The 23,319-nt window shown below is 44.1% G+C and overlaps 1 protein-coding gene across 6 annotated transcripts; it reads left to right on the forward strand.

The window, feature by feature from the left end:
• Positions 1 to 9,245: 9,245 nt before the first annotated feature.
• Positions 9,246 to 22,826, forward strand: ENTPD6 (ectonucleoside triphosphate diphosphohydrolase 6). 6 transcript variants are annotated; one of them, XR_014897075.1, is made up of 15 exons: positions 9,246 to 9,319; positions 10,857 to 11,197; positions 11,793 to 11,869; positions 12,693 to 12,836; positions 13,766 to 13,841; positions 15,101 to 15,136; positions 16,171 to 16,259; positions 17,566 to 17,645; positions 18,268 to 18,332; positions 18,658 to 18,759; positions 19,260 to 19,400; positions 20,264 to 20,320; positions 21,518 to 21,630; positions 21,884 to 22,032; positions 22,154 to 22,826. XR_014897075.1 is itself a non-coding variant. In XM_085315250.1 (15 exons), the coding sequence occupies exons 3-15, from the start codon at positions 10,939 to 10,941 to the stop codon at positions 21,971 to 21,973; spliced, it is 1,329 nt and encodes a 442-aa protein (XP_085171376.1). In that variant the 5' UTR covers positions 9,246 to 9,319; positions 9,706 to 9,804; positions 10,857 to 10,938; the 3' UTR covers positions 21,974 to 22,826. The 6 variants fall into 6 exon arrangements, 4 of the variants coding, with proteins under 4 accessions (XP_085171376.1, XP_085171375.1, XP_085171374.1 ...); XR_014897076.1 differs by having other exon boundaries at positions 22,237 to 22,826; XM_085315250.1 differs by adding an exon at positions 9,706 to 9,804 and having other exon boundaries at positions 21,884 to 22,826.
• Positions 22,827 to 23,319: the final 493 nt, after the last annotated feature.

Genomic DNA, 23,319 nt, shown 5'->3' on the forward strand with positions numbered 1-23,319 from the left:
ATTTTTGTTTGGCTGCTTGTTTTGGGAACCCAGAGGGCTGAGCAACAGAGAAGCAGAGGGGATTTACCATAGGTAACTCACCTTATGGGTGCGCAAGAAAATATATGTTGAAATTCTGGCAGAGAAGATCAGGAAGGATACAACTTCTTCCGCCTTCAAAAATTTCAACAGCCAAAAAGGAAAAGTCCCTGTAATTTGCCATTCAGATAGCCTAGCAAAACAAACAAACAAAAAAATCTACAAAATAGCTAAAACACATGGGAATCATCTTGCCAGCCTTGCTCAGCAAGGTGCTGGCTGTTTGGGATAGCAATACACAGTAACCTGGGATGCTTTGCCACTAACAGGAACTATAGCTGCACATAAGTGTAATTACACACATATTTGACATGGGTCTTATTTTCAGATATGCCCCATTATGCTCAATTCCTACTGAAATCTATAAGCATTGCAGGTTCACTACCCCTCAGAAAACCAGGCTCTGTGTATCTGTCCAGCAACTCCTTCATTTTCTTCTATTATTTTTCCTGTAATAAAGATTACATAGCAATGATGAATGCAGAGAAGGAAGACACAAAGGAGCAAAGTTATGTCTTGGAGAACACATCACCATAGCCAGACGAGGAAGTCCTTGGAATTTCTTTATTCCAAACGTGGAATTTCTTTAGAAATTTATGAGTGGTTTGGTTGCAGGATTGGGGTCACATCAGCAAGCCTGGATGGAGCACGTGCATCGGTGGTGCAGAACAAGCAGGCAGCTGTAATGTATTTTCTCCCACTGGAAAAAATACACTATTAAACGATAAAAAAATTTTGTACAATACGTCACCGTTATATCAATATCTATCCAGAGGCTTAAAAACACAGACAACATCATTAGGAACCAGTCTTCTCCACGCAAGAACTCTCTCCATTATGTCTCCCCTTCCTCGAAGAGGTTAAGTCGGGAGAAGGGCACTTGACCAAATCGCCTCATTTATTCATGGCCCTTCCTTAAGAACAATGGGAATAATAAATCCTGTAGAGCAATGCAGCTAATTCACGTGCAGACCTGCAAACAGGCAATTTGCAAACTAATTGCTCCCTCCCGCCTCCCATGCAATATGTTGCGCAGACGGGTTGGCCGAACACTGGCTCTGCGATACTTTTTGTCTGCGCCGGCTGCCCGGTAAGAGGCAGTTGAAATGCCTTCTGGGCAGACAATGAGTTTGCTCAAGTGTGCGACTATTTCGGAGGGAAGCTATCCCGCCCACCCCGGGTGGCAAAGGTTTGTTCTGCCCGTGTCCAGCTGCCGTGTCCTGCCAGCAAAATGCAGGGGCCATGTGCGGGACAAAACAGTTTTGCCTTATTGCTTCTCCCAGCTTGGTAGGACGCGGCAAATAGCAGTAGCAGCATATGGGCCTCAGGGGATTTCAGTCATTTAACAAACATTATATTCTCCATAACAAAACGGCAATATTTTGGTACTTAGATCACCCATGTAACTAAATTAAATTCCCTAGATGGTGATGGCTGGTATGCTAATTGGCTTGCCCCTGTGGCTTTTCTATGCAGTGCCCCAAGAAACAGATTGGCCCATTTTTCAGGCGACTGACTGTTAGTTGGACTAATGAATAGCAGGCTGATGGGGCCAATCACCTTGCTTGGTAATGCAAACCCTGGATGTTCAGGAGGACAAGTGAGAGGTGAAGTGGCTTTTGCAGGAGGCGGGCAGACGGGCTAGTGCCTGGTCAAATCAAACTCGTTTTTCATTCCCTTACGTTGGGACCACGAGGGAAGGTTTAGCATCTGATTCAGCTGCCCCGTTGGGATGCCGCGCTCTCCAAACGGCTGAATCTCCTGCGAGAAGGGCTTCCCTCGTGGATGCAGAAGGCCAGCCGGCACCCTTATTAAGCGGGTGGCTGCAGATCTGATTCTCCATCTCTTTGGTCCCTAACCCAGGCAACTTCTGCTGCCTTTGGGAAAGTCATTTTGAGTCCCTTTAGGGTGTTTCAATTACACTTCGGCAACTGATGAGCTTTCTGAGTTCATTAGCCAAACCAAAAAATAACTCTTACAAATTGACAGAGTTATCCAAAACTTTTCAGGCTTTATATTATTTTAGCAACCAACTATCTTAACTGTTTCATACACCACCTTTCTAGTCAATCACGGTTATAAACTTCACTAAAATGTACAAATTGTTTCAGTTGCTTATTCTCCATGTAAACATCAGTGCACAGTTTTAGTTTCAAGATGAGCATGAATGTGGCTCAAACCAGCACATGGGTGCTTCATGTCAAAAATCATTTCTGAAAATCTCAATTACAGCATAATCTTTTTGTGTCATGACATTAAAATCACTGAGCCCAGATGAAAGACTAATGTTACCGTGAAGTTTAAACAACCACATTTTATTATAGAACTATCATCAGGCTGTATAGTTGTAAGATCATATTTTGCCAACATACACTTATTTTCATCACAGGATAATAAATTAGGTTAGAAGATAGGTAGGTAGCTCCATTTACTGAGAAAAATGTGACACAGAAGAGGATACAGCCTATATTCAAAAGGAAAGAAGGATTTTTGGTGTGCACACTTCTGGACACCCAATCTGGGCGCTCCCAAAGGCCCAGCGCTCAAAGGGCAGAGAGGATGTTTTGGGAAAAAGAGGTCTTCTTAAAGTGCCTCAGATTGAACAAGAAGAGATTTCTGGTGTTTGCTTCTCTGAACTGATTATAACTATTTATCTAGCTAGCTCTGTGTTCACTCTACAATCTGAGCACTTTATAACCAGCAGTGTATTTATCACTGGGGCATCAGGAAATATATTCATTTCATAGGAACTACAACACTGTAATTTAGTTTGCTTGTCCAAGAAAGCTCAGAAATACTGGCAAATATGCCTTCTCCATCTTCTGAGGTATAAATGATTGAAGATAAACAACAGGCTRTCACTAATACTTATTCATCAGTAGCTGGCCCAAGATACATTCATTCTGGATGTCATCTCCAAGCATATGGAGGAAAAGAAGGTGATCAGGAGTAGCCAGTGTGGAATCACCAAGGGGAAATCCTGCTTAACCAATCTGATAGCCTTCTCTGATGGAATGCCTGGCTGGGTAGATGAGGAGGGAGCAGTGGACGTTGTGTACCTTGACTTCAGCAAGGCTTTTGACACTGTCTCCCCTAACATCCTCCTAGAGAAGCTCAGGCAGTGTGCATTAGACGAGCAGACGGTGAGGTGGATTGAGAACTGGCTGAAAGGCAGAGCTCAGAGGGTCGTCATCAGTGGCGTGGACTCTAGTTGGAGGCCTGTGGCTAGTGGAGTCCCCTAGGGCTCAGGACTGGGTCCCATCCTGCTCAACTTCTTCATCAATGACCTGGATGAGGGGACAGAGTGCCTCCTCAGCAAGTTTGCTGATGCTACCAAGCTCGGAGGAGTGACTGACACACCTGAGGGCTGTGCTGCCATTCAGAGAGACCTGGGGAGGCTGGAGAGTTGGGCAAAGAGGAACCTCCTGAGGTTCAGCAAGGGCAACTGCAGAGTCCTGCACCTAGGGAGGAATAACTCCATGCACCAGTACAAGCTGGTGGCTGACCTTGTGGAGAGTAGCTCTGCAGAGAAGGACCTGGCAGTGCTGGTGGATGACAAGTTGACCATGAGCCAGCGATGTGCCCTTGTGGCGACGAAGGCCAATGGTCTCCTGGGCTGCATTCGGAAGAGTGTTGCCAGCAGGTGGAGGGAGGTGATCCTGCCCCTCTACTCAGCCCTGGGAAGGCCTCATCTTGAGTACTGTGTCCAGTTCTGGGCTCCCCAGGACAAGAGAGACATGGAGCTACTGCAGAGAGTCCAGCGTAGGGCTACAAAGATRATCAGGGGACTGGAGCATCTGCCCTCTGAGGAACGGCTGTGAGAGCTGGGCCTGTTTAGCCTGGGGAAGAGAAGACTGAGGAGGGATCTTATCAATGTGTACAAGTACCTGAAGGGAGGGTGTCAAGGGGGATGGGGACAAACTCTTTTCAGCTGTCCCATGCAAAAGGACAAGAGGCAAAGGGCAAAAACTGAACTACAGGTACTTCCACCTGAGTATGAGGAGGAATTTCTTCCCTGTGAGGGTGACAGAGCACTGGAACAGGTTGCCCAGAGAGGTTGTGGAGTCTCCTTCTCTGGAGATATTCAAAGCCTGCCTGGATGCAACCCTGTCTAACATGCTCTAGGTGACCCTGCCTGTGATTCTGTGATATGAAAAAATAGCTGAAAAGACTGTGTTTCTGTCAAGGTGCATGACGTTTATTCTACACCTAAATTTTTGGTGCCCCCTAACAAACGAGGGGTTCAGAGTGGAAAAGTGACTTTCTGGATCATTCCCCTATATAAGACTCTAAGCATTCGTCACTGATGTGCAGGGTCATCCAGAACCACATGGAGGAGCGGGAGCGGGATGTGCAGTGACCTCCCTCTCAAGAGGCACTGGGACATGGAGGTATGCTGAAGATGGCTTGCAGGCCAGGAGGAGCAGCATTCATCCAAGAAAGGGAAAATATTGCACTTGAATCTAACGTACGTGTTTAAAGTGAGGGTAGCTCTTTGGGCACGATGCTGTATGTTTTAAGCTGCCCTAAATTAAAGTCAATGTTTCTCTGATGTTTTCCTCTGCAGCACTGATCAGCAGCTGAGATAAATACGATGACAGCAGCTGTGGGCAGCTATTTAAGTCTCCTTCCTTAAAGCTTAATTAAGGTCAGAGCTAAGAGTGTTAAAAGTTAAAAAGACAAAGTCTAGCTGACATGACAGATTCATAGAGCAAACCCACAACTCTATGTCTGACTCTTCTGTTGCTTCAGCTCCTCTTGTTCCTTGAGCAAGGCACTGTCGAGCAAAGGCTGTGCTGCCACAACCCAGCACTTGGGCAGCTCTGGCAGACTGAAAAGGGCCACTAAAGGTAACGTTTGCTCTTTAATCTGACCCAGTTGCATTTTTGCCTAATGAAGAAACATGTGCATGTAACTCTTCAGGTCAGATTTAATTCTAAGATTTAATCCTTTGGGTTTTGCATTAGAGAGGAGTCTGCAGCAAGTTTGATTTCCAAATTTCCATTTCTACAAACATCCAGCAATAGAACATTAGCAATAGTAAGGAAAGAGAGCTACCTTCAGTTTTCTGTTCTTCCTTGTCTTAAATTATTTACAGTATGCTTTGTATAATGAAATTGAAAATATCATGAGACATGCACACAAAACTGATCATGAAATAAAAGCATGAAAACAAATAATCACATGAAAAAGGCAAATAATCATGCAAAACCCCACAAATAATCACACAAAAAACACAAGCAATATCTACACTCCCTAGTCTAACTGGTAGCTGATTACTAATGGTGTTTCTCAGGGGTCAATACTGTCTAAGTCTTCACTGATGACCAGGAAGGTGAGGTGGAGCGTACTCACAGCCAGTTTGCGGTCTAGGGAGAACTGGAGGAAGCAGTCAACATGCTGTAGGGAAGCTGGGTTGGTTTAGCCTGGAGAAAGGAAGACAAGGGGAGGTGTTACTGCTGTCTGCAACCACCTAATGCAGCAAATACAGAGCCAGATTCTTCTTGGACATGTTTAGCGTAAGGAGCAAKGGGCACAAGCTGGAACACAGGAAGGGCCTATTAGGTGCCAGGTAAAAAACATCACTCTAAGGGTGGTTCATTTCTGGGCCAGGGTCCAGAACATTTCCATCCTTGGAGATCCTGAAAACATCCCTGGACCATGCCTGGAACAACCTCAGAGAACTTCAAATCTGGCCCTGCTTTGATCAGGGGATCCTCAAGAGGTCAGCTAACCTAAATTCTTAAAATATCATGCACAAAATGTTTGCTAAAGCCACACTTTTTTTTTTTCACTTTTCTGTCATATTTTCCATAATAGCTCTCAAAAGCCTTAGAGAAGAGGTTGGAGTCATTTTACTGCAGAGGAAGCTGAACAATAAGGTGAGCAAGCACCTTCCCCTCACTCAAGATGTTCACTGTTCACTGTTGACTCCTGAATTACGACAATTTCATTTTCAACTGCCTAGAAAGCCACCCTTAATGTGAGACACAAGAGAACAATTCCTGAAAGCATGAATGATTCAAAATGGTAGTAGATTTTTTTCTCTTTACTTTTCCTCCCCACCTCAGCTCACTTTTTCATCAAAATAAGCCTTCAGAAGCAATAATAGATGACATTCATCTCAGTGCTATGTGACAGGCCATAGGTGAATGCATTTCTCATGAAATTGGGAAACAATCCATTTGTGAAGTGAAAAACACACTGATAACACAGACATGAAAAAAAATGGGGAATTTTCCTTCATTAGGTGATATTCCGCGTGTTCTGTCTACATGAATGAGGACACAGCAGTGGGAACTGTCTAATAGCAGTGTTGGTGTAACTGGTATGATTTGTAGTAGCAGACACCTGGTTTTAAGCCCTGATCCCAATCTATCCCCCAAGGCCATTCTGCTGGGCTCTGCACCTCATTCGAAAGTGTACAAAGCCAAATACATACTTGCTGGGAGCAGGTGCAATTCCATTAAACTCAGAGTTGTTTTTTTATTTTTATTTTTTTTAAAGAAACTCAAGTCATTCACCAAATTTCACCAACAGCCTAGATAATCTAGCAATTCTTTCTGGACTAAATAACTGCAATGAGGCAGAAGTGCAAGGAGAAATAAACTCATTCATGAGATAATGTTTAAATACCAATAGGGCATGGTAATGCTGTTTCCCAGTGCTAGGGCCTAGAAGTATGCCTCAGTTCAGAGTGACTAAAATGCAAAGCAAACCAAGCTTGCTCACTTCCCTGCTAATCAAGGCCTTGAACACCTTGCTGTATTTTCTCCTTCATGCTTTTCTTTCTATTGTTAACTGTCTTGCACACCAACATGAATGTGGATGTATTTCTCTGCCTGGAAAAGCAGTAACAACAATTTTACTTCTTTTCTTTGAAAGCAGAATCAACACAAGTTTTACTCCATGAGTCCAAGGCATAGGTCAAAAATGGAGGAGGCAAAGGAGGGAAATCTAGAAATGGTCTTAACTTACGTTACTGCAGACAACAGGCACGCACCTCAGTATAAATAACCACTAAGCCATTTCCATTCATGTTTCTAGTTAGTGCCTATTTAACACATAGACAGATAATATAGGTCAATAATGTAGGTCATGAAAAACTTGTGGACACCTTTAGCCTGTAAGGCACCAAAAAGACCACACTGAGGCAGCATTTGCAAAGTTACAGCTCATTTCTGTGCCTGGCTTGCAAATACCAGGGAGCATCAACACAGTCCTGCTTGGCTTTTCCTACTCTGTGGTACTACAGCTGCTAATGAAAATATCCAGGAGAGACCTTCCAAAATGCACTCACAAAACGTGGTGGAGCTCACCCACTAGTATCTATTATGCCCTACTATAGCCAGCCCACAGAGTGAGAATAGAATATCCTCACTTGATACAATTCTAAAGCATATCAGAGTTCAAATTTATTGCTAGGCAATAGCTCTAGCTTGAAAAAAAAAGAAACTTAGAAGGCAAAAAACATGTAACTTCAGACTATAAAAACTGGCAAGTATCATTAGAAAAATAGAGATAAAAAGGGAGAGCAGTCGGTGGGGGAATAATTTGCCAATATGCCAAAGGCATGGTTTGATCTTGATTTTTTAAGGAAAGGAGGTTTACAAGATTGGTTTGTCTGCCTGCTGCCCCTCAGAAACTTTTAAGTCCATTACTAGTCCTGGTTACTTACAAACCACAATATGCGGTAAGTCCTGCTTGGCTAGAAATGTTAGTGGGAAGAAATGGGAAACCACAGTGGAGGGCATCACAGGAACAGCTGGTGTTGCATGGGGTTTAGGCAAATGACAGATCCATGGGAAAACAAGCTTCATTTCCACTGCTCCATGAACAACACAGACTTTTCTGTTGGAGGATAGCACTAACCTAGTCTGTTCTTTGAGATAAAGGGAGAAAATGAATCTTGGATTGGAACCTGAGTTACAGCTTTAATTGTTACCTTCACTTAGTATTCCCAGAATATTTTTCTTATTAGGTAATAGCTACTCCACCTGACATGGGACACAATTTCCTGGACTGCTGGTGGAACTGTACATACTTTGCTTCCAGATCAGCTCAAAAAATCTTTAAACCAAGTATCTCAGTGAATTCCTTTTTCATAACTTTGATGTACAATAGTATTAATATTAGTTAAGTGGTTGGGGAGCATCTGGGATCCAAGGCACACCCGGGGGCCTAAGACACAGAGCAACAGCAGCTGGTAGTACGGCAACAGGAGCTCTCAGCAGGCAGATGTTCACCTTTAGCCAGGTCCACCCAATACAGCCAGGTGCCAAAATAAACACCCTTAGGTGCATTATCAGCGGCCTTATTTATTTTTTGCATGCAGATATTGTAACCGCAGGCGACTGACTCTGTCACTGGGCACACACTAGCCAGTTCTGCACACCTCTGCAATGCTGTGAGAAAAAGGAGCACATCACGTAATTTGGCATCTTTGCACGTTGCTACCCCGCTTGCACAATAAATCACATGAACTGTGTACAGTTCACAGGTACCTCATGTCAAAACCCTGGCCTTACCTTTACAGCTACAACAGAACCTTGTTACTATCTGCAATAGTCAGGACTGAATTGGTGAAATAACCTTTTCTGTTACACAGTTTCTCAGATTTGTACGATATCCTTTGATCTCTCTTTATTAATTCTCATCTAGCCATACCAAACACTTTGGTCCTTGTAACACTGGAGTGACAAGGATCATTTCCCAAATAACTAGGTCTGAATAAACTGCAGTCTGAAGCATAGCTGAGCTGTGAATATAACCGTGCAGGCACTGTGTTGTACCGCTTCGCTCTGCCCGAGGCAACCGTTGCTGACCAGCTGCTGCTCTCTGTCGGCCAGGCCTGCGGCTCCCAGGGCCTGTCTTTCTGCAGTCCTCTTCTGCTTAGGATGAAGGGGGGAAGAAGACTGCTGAAGGCAGCGGTCTTGATATCACAGAGAAAAAACCCACAACCTTTTGTTTTATGGTAAAGTAGTATTTAAAGCCTAGAAGTATTTATGGGGGCAGGCGCGCGCCGAGGTGGCCCTCGGGCGCGGCGGGGGGAGGGGCGCGCGCTGAGGCAGTCGTTGGGCGTGGCGGGAAGGGCGCGGCGGGGGGAGGGGCGCGCGCCGAGGCGGCCGTTGGGCGCGGCGAGGGGCGTGGCGCGGCGAGCGGCTGAGGCGCCTGCGCAGTGGGAGTGTGGCTGTCCAGCAGGCGGGGGGAGCCGCGTCGCCATGGCGGGGCCGGTGGTAGCGTGAGTGCGGGCCGGGGGGGAGGGGGCGGTTGGGGAGGGTTTGGCCGCTCAACGGCCGGGGGTGCAGGCGCGCCGCAGTGCCCTCGGCCGGCGGCAGCGGGCCTGCCCCGGGCTCCTGCGTGCCGCCGCCGTGCCCTCCAGCCCCTTCCCCTCCCGCAGCGCTTCGGCAGCCTCGCGGTGGGGAAGCGCCCTCCATTTTTGCGCTGTTGCGCCATACCCCCTTTGGGCGATGCGCTGGAATCCCCTTGGATTCAAATCCTGTCCTCTCTTAGCCTCTCCGGGCTTCCGGAAGCTGGTATCGGCAAAAGACGGGGGGAAAAAAAACATGCTTAAGTCAACGTTGTCAGTGTGATTACTTCCCCTTCCTCATTTTGCTGTCAGAAAAGGAGTGACATGGCGCTGTTCTCAGTCGTCTGCTTGTCTTCACGGGTGCTCACAGATGTGTTGTGCAGTCCTTTGCTGTGGTTTCTTCCCTGGTGTGAAAGGTGTGTGGGGGGGCTACTCTTACTTCTTTGGGCCTGCCTTCTTTCCCTTTCCTTGCTGATTTGCAGTTAACCTGCTGTGGTCTCCTGGACCTCCAACACCATGCAGGAGCTGGCAGAGATGACCGCAGGTGGTTTGCAGGTTGCTCCCTCTGCGTCTCTGGTGTATCCTGGGGTGGTTTGCTTGGTCCCTTCTGAGCTCAGTGAAGAAGTTGTGGGATCTCTGTCCTTAGAGGTTTTCAAGATGCAGCTGGATAAAGCCTTGAGCAAGCTGGTGGGTCTCCACAGCTATCCCTGCTTTGAGCAGGAAGCTGGACTAGAGACCTCCTGAAGTCCCTTCCTATCTTGGTTATCATATTTAGCTTCTCTGAACTCTTTTCTCTATTCCTTCTTAGGCATCATGAGCAGTGGGGGGAAAAAATAGGCACTTGAAACTGGCTGTTGATCTCAATGAAGTGCTGAAAGCTGCTTCCTGAAGGAGGATGGATATGTTCCTCCCGAACCATTAGGAAGATGGTGTCCAATGTCATCGACATCCAGTCATGGAGACATTTCATCAGTAGGACAGACAACATGGGCATTTTGTTAATAGGTCTGGGTTTGGAAGGGATTCATAGGCTAATCCCAACGTTTCAAATGCAGGAGTCTGTCTTGTCCTAGTGGAATACATTTAAGTGCCTGACTGCAAATTTCCCTGGATTAATCAAGGTAGATTTGAGCAGTGGAAACAGTGGCTGATCTCTCAGTCTTGTTCTAGATGCTGAGAGAGCTGCAGGCAGAAATCTTTTTCCTTGCAAGCTGTGGTCTTTCACTCCCTGTGTAAGGCTTTCTACCTGGCTCTTTGTTGCAGTTGTGTCCTGTGACTGTCATGCCAGAGTTTCTTATCACAGATCTAGCCTGTAAATCAACTGACAGTTAAGTATTTAAATAATGTTAAGTAAGTTTATTGCTGTTAAGTCCCTGATCAAACAACCAGCATGCTCTTGGAGTCTTCTTTTCAGAATGCCTTCTGCAGATTTAGGAAGTAAAACACATCTCTTTTCTGTTGGTCGTAGGAGTGATGTGGGAACCACCTGATCTGTGTGAAAGAGAAGGAATAAACCATCTGATAAAGGGAAGAAACAAAACACCTGGTAAATGGAAGCCATGAAGATATCTAAGCGGTTCTTTGCTTTTGGGATTTTGACATGCATAGCTATTTATGTTGCATACATAAAATGGCACTTGGACTCCAAACCAATCTCAGGAGCAACAGAAGGAATTGATGAAAGCAGGAGAGAGAAATTGAACCATCAGGCAGTGACAGCAGATCTCTCAGTCTTTTATGGCATTATGTTTGATGCAGGAAGCACTGGAACTCGCGTACATATTTTTAAATTTACACAACAGCCAAAAGGTATGGCATACTGATGCATGATAGATAGATTCTTCCATAACGAATGGAACAATTATTGATGCCTCTTTCCTAGGGATTACTTGCACAAATGTACTCCAATTATTCCTAGAGAGCCATCAGGGGATATATTATGGTTCAAGCATGTGGGTTGGGATGGAATGCATTATGAAAATATTCTACAGGGGTGGAAAGGCTGTAATGCATGAAAGTTAACTAAATAGCAGCTATACCTGTAGAGCAGTGTCCTGAGGAAGAGCAGTTTGCCATCACACTATTTGATGGAAGAGAGGAGTAAGTTTGAAGTGCCTTATTCTCTGAAGTTTTTACCATGAGGCTGACGAGCATAAAAAATACATGCCTGGTGGGCACCAGCACCTAGAAAATAATCATGATTTTTAAAAATGCTTTTGCAGGGAGCTAATTCCTCAGCAAGGCCTGTATTTTAAAGGTAGAGTGACCTTTGATAGTTCTTCAGGCAGAAGCTTCAGATGACTGCCATTAGCCTATAATGTAATTTTTTAAAAAATAAAAAAATAGTGTATGAATGCAAAATGATTTGTACTGTTACTTATTTTGGAATGCTACTTTTGAACAGAGACTCCCAAGTTAACCCATGAGACGTTTAAAGCACTGAAGCCAGGTCTGTCTGCATATGCTGATGATGTTGAAAAGGTAATTTCATGTCTCTAACTGTAAAAATATGTGACCCAAACCTCCTGTTCTTGATATGCCCTGCAAACCACACCTCGCTGGGGTACAGTTCTGAACTGTCTCAGAGCAGTAAGCTCCAAGAAGGTGTCTCCAGATGATACCAGCCCACAAAAAAAGTTGCTCAGTGCTCAGAAGATCAGGAAACATAGTCTATCTAGTTTTGCTAGGTGATTGCTAGGTGAGGCTGTAAATAAAGCACAGTAGATGTTTTTCCAGTCTCTGCCTTAAGATTTGCTATGCACTTAAGAATAGGACAAAAAAAAAGAGCCGTGCTGGATTGGAGCAGAGCCTTCTCCAAGAGCAACCAGAACTAGATTCTCAGGGAAAGAGTCTAAAAACCAGGTCAGTTGTTAACTGACTTCTTTCCTGTTTCACGTAATTTCTGGCTGACAGGGATCTGGAACTTCCTGAGCCAAAGCTTGTACCTGGTTCATAATGTTTTACTGACTTTGAAGACATTTTCTTCCATGTATTTGTTTCATAGTTTTTTGAGCCTTTGGTAGCCAAAACGTTTAGTGACAGAGAGTTCCATGGCACCATTTGAAAAAGTGGCTCTTTCTGTTTGTTTTTGACTTGTTTCTGAATAATCCCAGCTGTATCCATCAGTTCTTATGCTGAGGGAGATAGTGACTCCTGCTTGCCTGTTGATCTCTGGACTCCTTGTGATGTTCAGCTGTCCATATTCCACATACACAGTGAATCATACCTTTGATCACTGTTTTGCCCTTCTAAAGAATTCTTCAGAATTTCTAAGATGTGTTTTCTGTTCTTTCTCTGTTCACAGAGCGGCCAGGGAATAAAAGAGCTCCTGGAAGTAGCAAAGAATGAAGTTCCAATGGAGCTGTGGAAGTTCACTCCTCTGGTCCTGAAAGCAACGGCTGGCTTACGGTTGCTGCCAGGAGAAAAGGCTCAGAAGCTGCTGGATAAGGTATTGTTTTGTTTCTTTCACTTTGCTTTCCAAAAATTTTATAGCAAAGTTTACCCCCCCACACCGTGTGAAAGATGCATACACTGCTTAATGTTAGCGTATGTGAGTCATTGCTGTCGTTGAACCCTGCGAGCAACACAGAGCCGCTTGATCTCAGATGGAGTGAGAAATCCTATGAGTACAAGCACAGAAGAATGATAACAGCTGCAGATAAGCCTAGAGATGGCAGTAAACATTAGCCTCCCTGTGCAACACAACAAGTGTGATAAGACACTTCTGACAGTTGTCAAGGCTTGTTGCTAGTATGCGTGTTTGTTGGTGGCTTTGACCAGGATCCAGCTGTTCTCAGAAAAAACTTTGCTGCTTGGTTTGCCATATTAGCAGCTTGATGCTGTAAAAATGCTCTGTTTCAGATTGATTAAAAATAATGTATATTGTATTTATAGGCATATATGTTTTATTTTTTTAAATAATATAAAGAGAAATAAAATATTATGTCCTAGACCTTAAGGTTGTGGTAGAAGTTCATTAGGTGTGTACCAATTTTAGTCTTTTTCCTCTGTTTTTCATGATACTTTCAATGACTGTGGAAAGAAGAAATCTGATGTGTTGACTCTGTAGCCTGATGAAAATGTTTGCAGTGTTGATGAGGGAAACCGATGTCTATCTCGTTTTTTGTTACCTGCAAACTGTCCCGTTCTTTCCCACATGGATTTTAAGTTGGAGCTGCTGCAGGTTTTCTCAGCTGTTACTTTAGAAGAGCATGGAAACCGAGGGCTTTGCTGCCTCATCGAGAGTATAGTGCAGAAGGCCCTCTAACAGCCTGTGTCTCCTATCTGCTGGGACGTTCGTGAAAGGTCCATCTCCTGCCTGTCCTTTCTTACTAAAAKAAAAGATTTCTCTGAGTGTACCTCTTCTTTGAATTACAGGTGAAGGAGATTTTTCAGGCTTCCCCCTTCTTTGTGAGAGACAACTGTGTATCCATAATGAATGGAACTGATGAAGGTAGGTCAGCTTCTGGAGACCTTTTCTGGAATTCTGCGTTCCTACTACGTTGTGACAAGTCCCCACTGACTGTTGTGGGAACTCATATGAGATCATTTTTATGCTGCTTTGGGCAATGCCTGCCAAAGAGATTTTGCGCTGTGTTTTCCAATGTGAAGTCGATAACTCTAGCCTGACTGTTAAAGCAATGAGTGTCTGGCAATTCCTTTGGGATCAGTGGGAAGCTGCTACACAATCAGCACTTCTGGAAGGGTTTCCGAATATCTACGTGTCAGGATAGTCTTCAACACCTGGTTTTGCACACCATGCTCTTGACAGTGCACATTTGAGTTCTCTGGAAGGAATTGATCATAATGTTAATTATGACTGATCTAATGAGTATGATTGTGAACTAAACAGGAAAAAAAAATCTTCTCTAGAGAAGAAAACGTATGTTGAATTCAATTGCCATTCAAAAAACACTGAGGACAGAACCTAGAATCAATATTGCCTTAAAAGAATTTGAAGAAATGTGTCAAAATTCTAAGTAACTGAGTGTTGAAATGTTTTTAATCTGCTTAGAAGCGAGCCTTCAAAATCGCTGCTGTTTTGGAGGTGTTTATGGGTTCAATAGAAGAAATACATTGCAGTTCTTTTTGTTTTAAGTTCATTAAGAATTCATTAAGTTTATGTGACAGCTTTGATTCAGCCAAGGATCAAACTGGACCTTGTTCGCTGGCACGCCTTGAGTTTTAACAAAATGGATAAATATTTTGATTTGTGGAATATAATTAATATAATTAATTAATATAATTAATTCACATTTTTGGGGAAAAGGCTTATAAAACAAGAAAAGGACAGAAACAGTGCTGTTCACAAAAATATTGGAAAGAAAACAGGAAAAATGAAAACACTAACATGAAAATTCCTAATATGCAAAAGGAAAATCAAGTGCCTTACAATGAACAAAAGTCCACCAGCCAGACATCCTTCAGAGACTTYGCATTAGTAGTAGTCTATTTGCAAAAGGGGGAGAAGGGAGCTTGTGACAGGCAGTCTCTTGTGTGCTTTTCTGTGTTTGGATGATAGGCTCTGATTTGCTGGTTATTTTATTTATATGGTCCAGTTAAACTGTTTGAGAAACCTTAAAAATGCTTCCAGCCAAGCATATCCTAAAACATAAAGACCTTTTAGCATGGCTTGTCTTACGTAATATTGTTGATAGATAAAATGAAGTGACATGATCTAACCATGTGTCTTCCGATTCTTTTCCTTAATAGGTGTTTCAGCCTGGATTACAATAAATTTTTTAACAGGTATGGTTACGTGAGCATGTGCCTAAAGGTATGCCTGATTCTGTGAGATTTATGCTGTTTTCTGCCCCAGTGTGGGATTTGCTCATCATTTGGAATGGAAGAAAAAAGGGTTGGCCTAGTCCATTTAAGCCATTAGGATTTTGGCCATTTGCTTTACAGAGTGAGGTATTCARTCCCTTTTCCTAGCCATTTAAGTACTCTTTTTTTCAATTAATTCCCTGTATGTAGTCTTTCTTCCAACTTTCTATGGAAGTTACCAGAGCACTTCATTCCTTCTTAGCGTCTGCCACTTGCTGTGGGTAAATTTTTAATGCAGATATTCTAGATCTGCTTGATAGGTGCACGGAATGGAAGAAAGTGCTGTGGTACTTCCTTGTAGATCTATAACATAGATATTCCACTAGTGTTTGCACACGGCATGCTGAACACTATTCAAGTGCTGTAAAGCTTTTTATGGTGAAAGGAAGTACCAGGAAGGTCAGAGATCTTGAACACCAGCTCTCATGAGGTATACAGAGGTACTTGGCATAACTCACTCCTGTCAGAAAGGTAATATTTGAAGGATCTAACTGGGAAGAACTGAATTTAAATGAGAGGTCTAGGCTGACAGAAGCAAGAATTCCAAGAGCTGAATCTCTTAGGCCAGTTCTTTTCAGTTGCTCCTCCTCTGAGCCCTAGGAATCTGCAAAGTCTTGCTAAAGGATCAGAAAAGGCGGCCAAGAAAAGCACATTCCTCTGTGTTACAGAGCCGTTACCAGAGTAAAATTTGTGAAAGGACCCTTATATCCATTGAAAAAGTGTTTAGGAGTCCACTAATCAAAGCTACTGTAATTGGGGCATGAACAGCAGCACAGAAGTAAAAGAAACTTTGTCACTCAAAGGTTTTCAGGCCATCCTGATTATAATCTGGTACTGGCAGGAAGCTGATGAATGGAATTAGACTGGTCTTTGCACTGATGTGGTTTTACTCCTTTCCAGTTTCCTAGTTCTTGCAGTGCCCAGTGTGGCTTCCTCTGTTCTTTCCCACATTTCAGGCAGCTTAAATGATCCACAGAAGAGAAACGTAGGAATGCTGGATTTGGGCGGTGGATCAACACAGATCACCTTCCTTCCACGCGCTGAGGTAATGTGGACATGCTCGTTGTAGTGAAACACCGATGCTAAATCAACATGTGCTCTGATTTATTTCTCTTGGAAGTGGACAAAAAGTTTATCGTTGTGACATGAAGCCACACCTCTGACAGAAAAGCTCAGGCCACTTTGTCGTGTTTGCCTTGGTGCCGTCCCAGAGGCATTCACAACTCTGCCAGTAGCTGCAACTCTGGTTTAGTCTGTGTGGTGCATCCAGCATGGCTGCTTTATTTGGGGGGAAAGTACAGTGTCCTTCTGAGCATCTTAACCACTGACGCTCAGTTTGTGCTGTTTATAAGCAGACTTCAAAGGAAATGTTGTTAATCAATCCAGATCCAGCATTTGGTCTCTGCCGTGTTTTAAGAACAGGGAATAAAATTCCTTCTTGGCTCTTGTTTCTATCTTTCCTGGGTTCACGCGGTTGCAAGCAATCCTTTCTAAGGAGTGACTGTTTTTATGCAATAAAAACACATGTCAGTGTTTGTCTTTCGACTTCCAAGTGCAGCATTTTAAAGGTGTTTAGTGAGCAGGAAATCCTGTGGATACGGATCTTCGGCAGTAAGATGCTGGCCTGAGTAGAGATCCTGTTCTCAGTAAAGCTGCACAAAGGCGGAGGATAGGGACACGATCTTAGTGTTCTGACCTGGGCAGACAACTGTGCTCTTAGAGCAGAATGACAAGAGATGTGAAGAGCCCTGGATGTGGAAATTTTGAAGAGATGGTGTTAGCATATGAATAGCTGGGAGGAACAACAGCATGGCCTGAGCTTTGTTCCTTTGAGCACACCAGTGGTGTGCTTAAATAATTATCCGCTTGTTTCCCCAGACCACAGGCTCTGCTTCTCACCCTGTGCCTTGGCAAGCACAGTGAGGTGCTTTTCCTCTGGCTTGTAGAAGATCACAGCTGAGTTCACCTGAGTAGCAAGTTAATGCATACCTATGTCTCTTATTATTTTGCACTCAGTTTTCCATTGTAGAGATCATGCGACACAGCAATTTCTGTAGCCTTTTGACAAAAGCAGTTAAGAGCTAAAATAAAGATTCTTTTTAGTTTGGCGTGGATAGAAGTAGAAATGTAACTAGTTTGGACTCCATCATGTGAAGTTACTATTTCAGCTCCTGCTGTTTTGGTCATGTTATCTGTATCTGTGGTCAAATCCAAACATTTGTAAACACATCGTTCCTCTCTGGACTATGCTAAGATTGTGTCAGGGATTTTATAATGTTTTGGAGGATTATGTTGTTGCTGTTTGCTTTTGCTGGCAGAAACCTTGCACTGATGTCTTTTTCTCTTTCCAGGCAACTCTCCAGGCATCACCAGCTGGCCATACAACTTCATTTCAGATGTTCAACAACACCTATAAGCTGTATTCATACAGGTTGGTTTTGAGAAAGAGAGCATGCTGGAAACATAAAACGTGAAGCCAGTGAGATCCAGCTGTTTTGCTGAAGTGGGGTCCTTGCAAGTGAGTCCTTAGAAACAGAGAAATTTGAGCCAAATAACCATTTGCACAAGCTGAGTGTGGGAAGGTTGTACAGAACAACAGGCAGGCAGGCAGTCTGATAGCTAAGAAAGTAGAGGGCTCTAATGCTGCCTGTGTGCCAGTGTTCTGGGCAGAGGGAAGCAGTTTCTGTCCACCCAAGTTTGCTGTGGGGTGCTTTGGGGCTCAAGAGGAATCAACACTGTGTGCTAGAGGCCGTACCACCTTTGAGAGGGCTAGGAAAAGGGTTGGGGGAACACACTCCTAAAAGAGCTAGTTTATAGCTGATGGCCTATTCCCTGTGCTTTGCTCAAAGCAGGATTATCCTGCTCATGTGTCAGTTTTTATCAGAGATGGGCTAAAATGACAGTGGGTTGTCACACTATTCCCCTTACGTGTACTAGCCGCCACCTCAAGCCATCTTGCTGGGATCATATAGAGGAGACAGGTATGTCCCAGCCAAGTTGTCAGTGAAGTATCAGAGGGAGGATGTTGTTCACGGAGGCTTTTTCCTTTGCAGTTACCTGGGACTCGGGCTGATGTCAGCAAGGCTCGCAATTTTAGGAGGAGTTGAGGGAAAACCCTGTAAGTTTTGTCTCTGAGCTGATGTGTTTTAGGGGCTGGCGGGGAATAGGATGCCCTGTTGTGGAGTTCATGCTGCTGGCATGGTATGTGGACTCCTGTCACCAGACCTGGGCGTGTTTGAGATAGATGCAGAAGGTGACTGCTGGATCCCAGGTGGCAAAGATTCATGCCAGCCTTGGCAGGGCTTGGGACGTTTGAGCTGGAGTTAGGGTTGGAGGGACATTGTTGAGGGAATGGGAAAGTGTGGAGAAGGGCTGGGGAGGGGAGGGATCTAAAACTAACTTCTAGTTCTTTTTCCTTATGCTGCTTCCTCTTACTTCTGCAGTAGGGGAAGGTGAGGAGCTGATCAGCCCTTGTTTATCACCTGATTTCAAAACTGAGTGGGAACATGCTGAGATAGTGTACCAAATTAAAGGACAGAAGGCAGGTATAGTGCCTTATCACCTCTCTCCCCCTTGCAAGACCAGCATGCTTACTGCAGAGTAAAGTAAACACACTCTAAGGGTCTTGGAAAGACTAGATTCTCTGTGTGAGTGTCATTCTGTAGGACACTTTCTCCTGAGGCTTGTCCTGTTAACAGATTTTGTGCAGCTTTTTCTGCTCTGTGTCCTGGCATGTCTGTCTACTCCACAAAGCTGTTAGCAGTAATACAGCAGGAATTGAGCACTCCCTAAACAGATCTTTTAAAACCCTCCTGTCCCCTTGGTGCTGTCCATCCCTGATGTGTCTATACTTATCCCCAGTCTGAGGATGGTGAATGTGGCCCCTGAAAGAGATGCAGACTTGTTACTTCTGATCTCTGTGAAGAGCCTGTAAGAATTCAAAGGGTGAAAAAGGATGCAAAAGCATCCATGCAGAGTCTGAAGAAATTGTGTGTGTGTTTAACTGCCTGCCTATAACCTGCTGAGTTTCATTGCCTTCTTTTAGGTGAACCTCTGTATGAGTCTTGTTCTAAGAAAGTGGCAAAGATGCTCTACAAAAAAGTGCATAAAACCGAGGAAGTGAAGACTTTGGATTTTTATGCTTTCTCCTATTACTATGACTGTGCGGCAGAGGTTGGTCTCATAGGTAAGTTTGCTCCTGTTTGCATTTGATTTTAAATGGCAAGTAATTGGAGAAATTATAGCACTGACACATATCACAGTACTTTGCTAAGCTGTAAAGGAACTGAGTCCTTTGCTGCACCAGCGGGTAGCGTTGGGAACTGAGGGTTGTGAAATAGGATTTGCAACTTCTTTTAATCCTTTTTTTAAAAAAATAAACTGACTACATTTCAGAAATCACTGGTGTCTGATTAACACTACCAACTAAAATAGAAAAAAGATCCCATAGAGATGAACATATCTCCACTTGGATAATAAAGCACATCAAACCTGCATTTCCGGGTTGGGTATTTTGCTTCATTGGCTTTTTAAATGGAATAAAGATGTTCAGATATTTCCACATGTGTTTAGGATGCATCCCATCTCTTTTCCAGTGGTATACTGACCTGTCATGTTCAGTGGTAGAAAGCAGATGATAGGATCTCAAGTTACTATGGGTAAACTTACCCCTCCTCTGTCACTTTGTTTTGCAAATAATTTCAGATTTAATATCTTGCAGAGCACCACTGTCTTGTCAGATCTGGTCAAAAGTGATTACTGTATTCAGGCATCACAGGACAGGACAGCACAAACATGGCAACAAGGCAAGAGAGTTTGTTAACTTTGCTTTTTTTTTTTTAGGAAACTAGAGAAATTTGCTTAAAATGAGGATTTTCAGTGTGTATTAGGGCTCTGAAATCAAGGTTCTTGAACCTTAAAGCAGGTGTGAGTTCTGTCATTGATTTCAGTGGCTCAAGGCTTGATTTCCAGTGTTTTTACAACAGGCATCTGTAACTGGTTTTATACACAAGCCATAAAACAGATCCTGATTTTTTTTTTTGTATTTAGATAAAGAAAAGGGAGGAAGTCTAACTGTCAATGACTTTGAAATTGCAGCTAAATATGGTGAGTAAAGAATAAAATTGTAAAGAATAAAATCAAACAGGAGTAGTAATTATGTGTGAATCCATATCCAGGTGTCAAATGTGTGACATGTTAAGAAGTCGGATTTTTTCTGTTTTGTTTTAATAAATACTGAGCACCCATCTTCTGGAGGTCACCTGTCTCTGCAGCATCTTGACTAACATTTCTGTTTCTTTTTGAAAATCTTAACTATTATTTGTATTAATTCTTATTTTTGCAGCCCACATAAGACACATAATACTGACATTAAAAAAAATCAGAAATTATTAATAATAAACATACCAGTTAATAGTTGTTGTGAAATCATGTTTTCAAAAGGGATGTGGCATTCTCATTGTATTAGCATAAGCTGTTCTAATATGATTCAGTTTTTCTTTTTGTCTTAAGTTTTGTTCATATGCTTGATCATTAATCAGAAAGAGGGAAAAACTGTTTCATGGTCTTTTCTGCTTCATCAGCTGTAGAGAGAACTGCCTCCTCTGATGTGCAAATATAAGTGTATTTCTTTTTAATACTGCAAACTTGGGCTTTGATCCAACCAATACGAGGTTTTTGTTTTTAGTAAACTTTTGAGTGAGTGAGCGGCTTCAGGGGTTCTAATTACTGGACTGCTCTCTACATGATCCATCCTGAGAAAGGAAGGGGGTTTTATTCTCCTTAAGTCTTTTTTTTTGGCAACCTCTGTTGAATGCATGTGCTTGATAAACATTCTGGTGAGAAGAGCTGCTCTTGCACAACTAACTGCTCAGCATTCAAGCTGTATCAGGACAGGGCTGAGATTTTTTTGAAATTCTTGTTTTTTCTGAGTTTATAACATTTTTTTTTTCACCAAAAGGAGATGCGGACACACCTGAAATTTCTTAGATTTTAAAGGTTTAAAGCAATTAGAAAAGTTGTGTGCCATTTCTGTCTTTCTCTGAGCAGTAAAAGGAACTCAGCTGTCTTATGGTAGAGACAAAGTACCTTGGTCTTTCACTGTGCCAGAGCTTTGCTGTTTCTGCTAACACATCTATGTTATTTTAACCTCTCAAGGAAGACAGAGGATAAATAGAATCATCCATCACTGTGGAACCCAGCTGTTGAGATGTGTTTTAATAGTTTGATGTTTTTCAAAGCTGGGCTGATGCTAGGCTTGAGCCCACAGTATGCACTCAGATATTCTGCTTTTATTCTCCTCAGTTTGTAAGACCATGGAAATCAGCCMAGGGAGCAGCCCTTTTCTCTGCATGGACCTCACATACATCACCTGGCTTCTGCAAGAACTAGGCTTTGTGAAGAGCCAAGTCTTAAAGGTGATGCACAAAAGGGATCGCTTGCGAGAGTGGGCAGGACGCCAAGGTGGCCCTAGCCACTCAGTCCCTGGTTTCCCTTCCTGGTGTAGCACATGCCTGGTGATTAGGGGTGGGGGGAACACTCCACCATGGTGTAACCAGTGCAGTAACCTTGAGCACGGTGTTCACCTTGCATGTGTCTTCTCCTCCTGGGGAATTGTTTTAACTTCGGGGTTTTGGGGGGCGGGGTTGTTTTTTGTTTTTGTTTTTCCAGCTTGCCCGGAAAATTGACAACATTGAAACGAGCTGGGCTCTGGGAGCCACTTTTCATTACATTGACTCACTGAAAAGACTGCAGTATTAAAGCTCCTTGAAGGTGACTTGAGAATCTCAGCTTTTGGAAGCGGAACACAGGAGGATCTGGTAAAGGGCCTGCTTTGACTTCCTGAGTTCTTTGGGAGGTTATCGTAAGCTAGAACCCTTTCCTTTTGGCCCCCTCCCCCACCACCACCAAGTCCCCTTCTTCACTAGCTCTTTCTTACAGTGAAGAGTGTGGTGTCTAAAGAATAAGCCTTGATTGCACAGCATCTKCAGTCAACTTGATGTAAACTCAGATCATCTTTGCAGGAAAACTAGGACTCTCTGCAAGACATCTATGATCTCTATGAGAAAAAATGCATCTTTGTGGACTACGCCTGTAATATTTGCTTGTGATGTGCAGAAGTTGGTGTAGGAAGTGGTCACTTTTGACGGAACTCTGGAACTCTTGACCGTCCCAATTTCATTTCAGGGTGTTTCTCTTCTTTTTGTCAGCACTTTGCAGTGATGATTGTTTTTATTTTACTACTTCTGTTGTTTGAAGATGAATTTAGGCGTGCATGTGAAGACAGTGCATTGACACAGATGTGTGGCGGAAATGCAGTGTGGAAGCCTCAGCTCTGCTTTTCACTTGCTGAACTAGCAATGCTCAGGAGCCAGACTGTGGGTACACACTCGCAGGCGTGCATCAGAGCCAATCAGCTGTGGATCATAAAAGCATTTGAGGCTCTGGCTGTTGGGATGTGGATGATGGAAGACAACAGCAGATTTGCTGGATCTCAAAGAGACAAAAAGCCTGGGAGTTTGGTATGGGGCTAAGCAGGGCGTTGGCAATGCTGGATCAATGTAAGATCCGTGAACAAGATGCAGCCACCAAAATAAACCCTAATCGCAGCTTACTGGACCTCGCAGGCGTTTGTGCCTTGGCAAGGTGCACGCGGGGCCTGGGGTGAGCGCCTTGACGTGGCGCTTTGGGTGCCACCTCCTGCCAAGTGTCCTTCTTGGATTAAATTCATCGGTGGCCCAGCAGGCCAGGTAGCTCTGGCGTGCTGCCGGGGGGCGATCTTGGACCTCTGCCCAGGGGATCGGGCCGGGGGGAGGGAGGGGTTCTGTGGGCGTTTGGAGTAGCCCTGAGCAGTCTTTGGGGGAGGTGGGGGGGGCAGCGTTTGGGGGCGTCAGCTCCGTGCTGAGCCCTTCCCTGCGGGCGGCGGGGTGCGGCGCGTGGCTGCGGCGGGCCGGGGGCGTCCGACACCCACCCCCCGGCGATAAAACCCCGAGGAAACGCGAGGGCGGCGCTATGGCGTCGTGGCCTGAAGCGCCGCCAAACCCCCCGGCGCCATTTGTGTGCTGTCCCCCCGCCCCGCCCCCGGCCATCCCAGTGCTCCCACTGCA

Source organism: Rhea americana, unplaced genomic scaffold (genome assembly GCF_003343005.1).
Source record: "Rhea americana isolate MKP2758 unplaced genomic scaffold, rheAme1 scaffold_424, whole genome shotgun sequence".
In the NCBI taxonomy this organism is placed as follows: Eukaryota; Metazoa; Chordata; class Aves; order Rheiformes; family Rheidae; genus Rhea; species Rhea americana.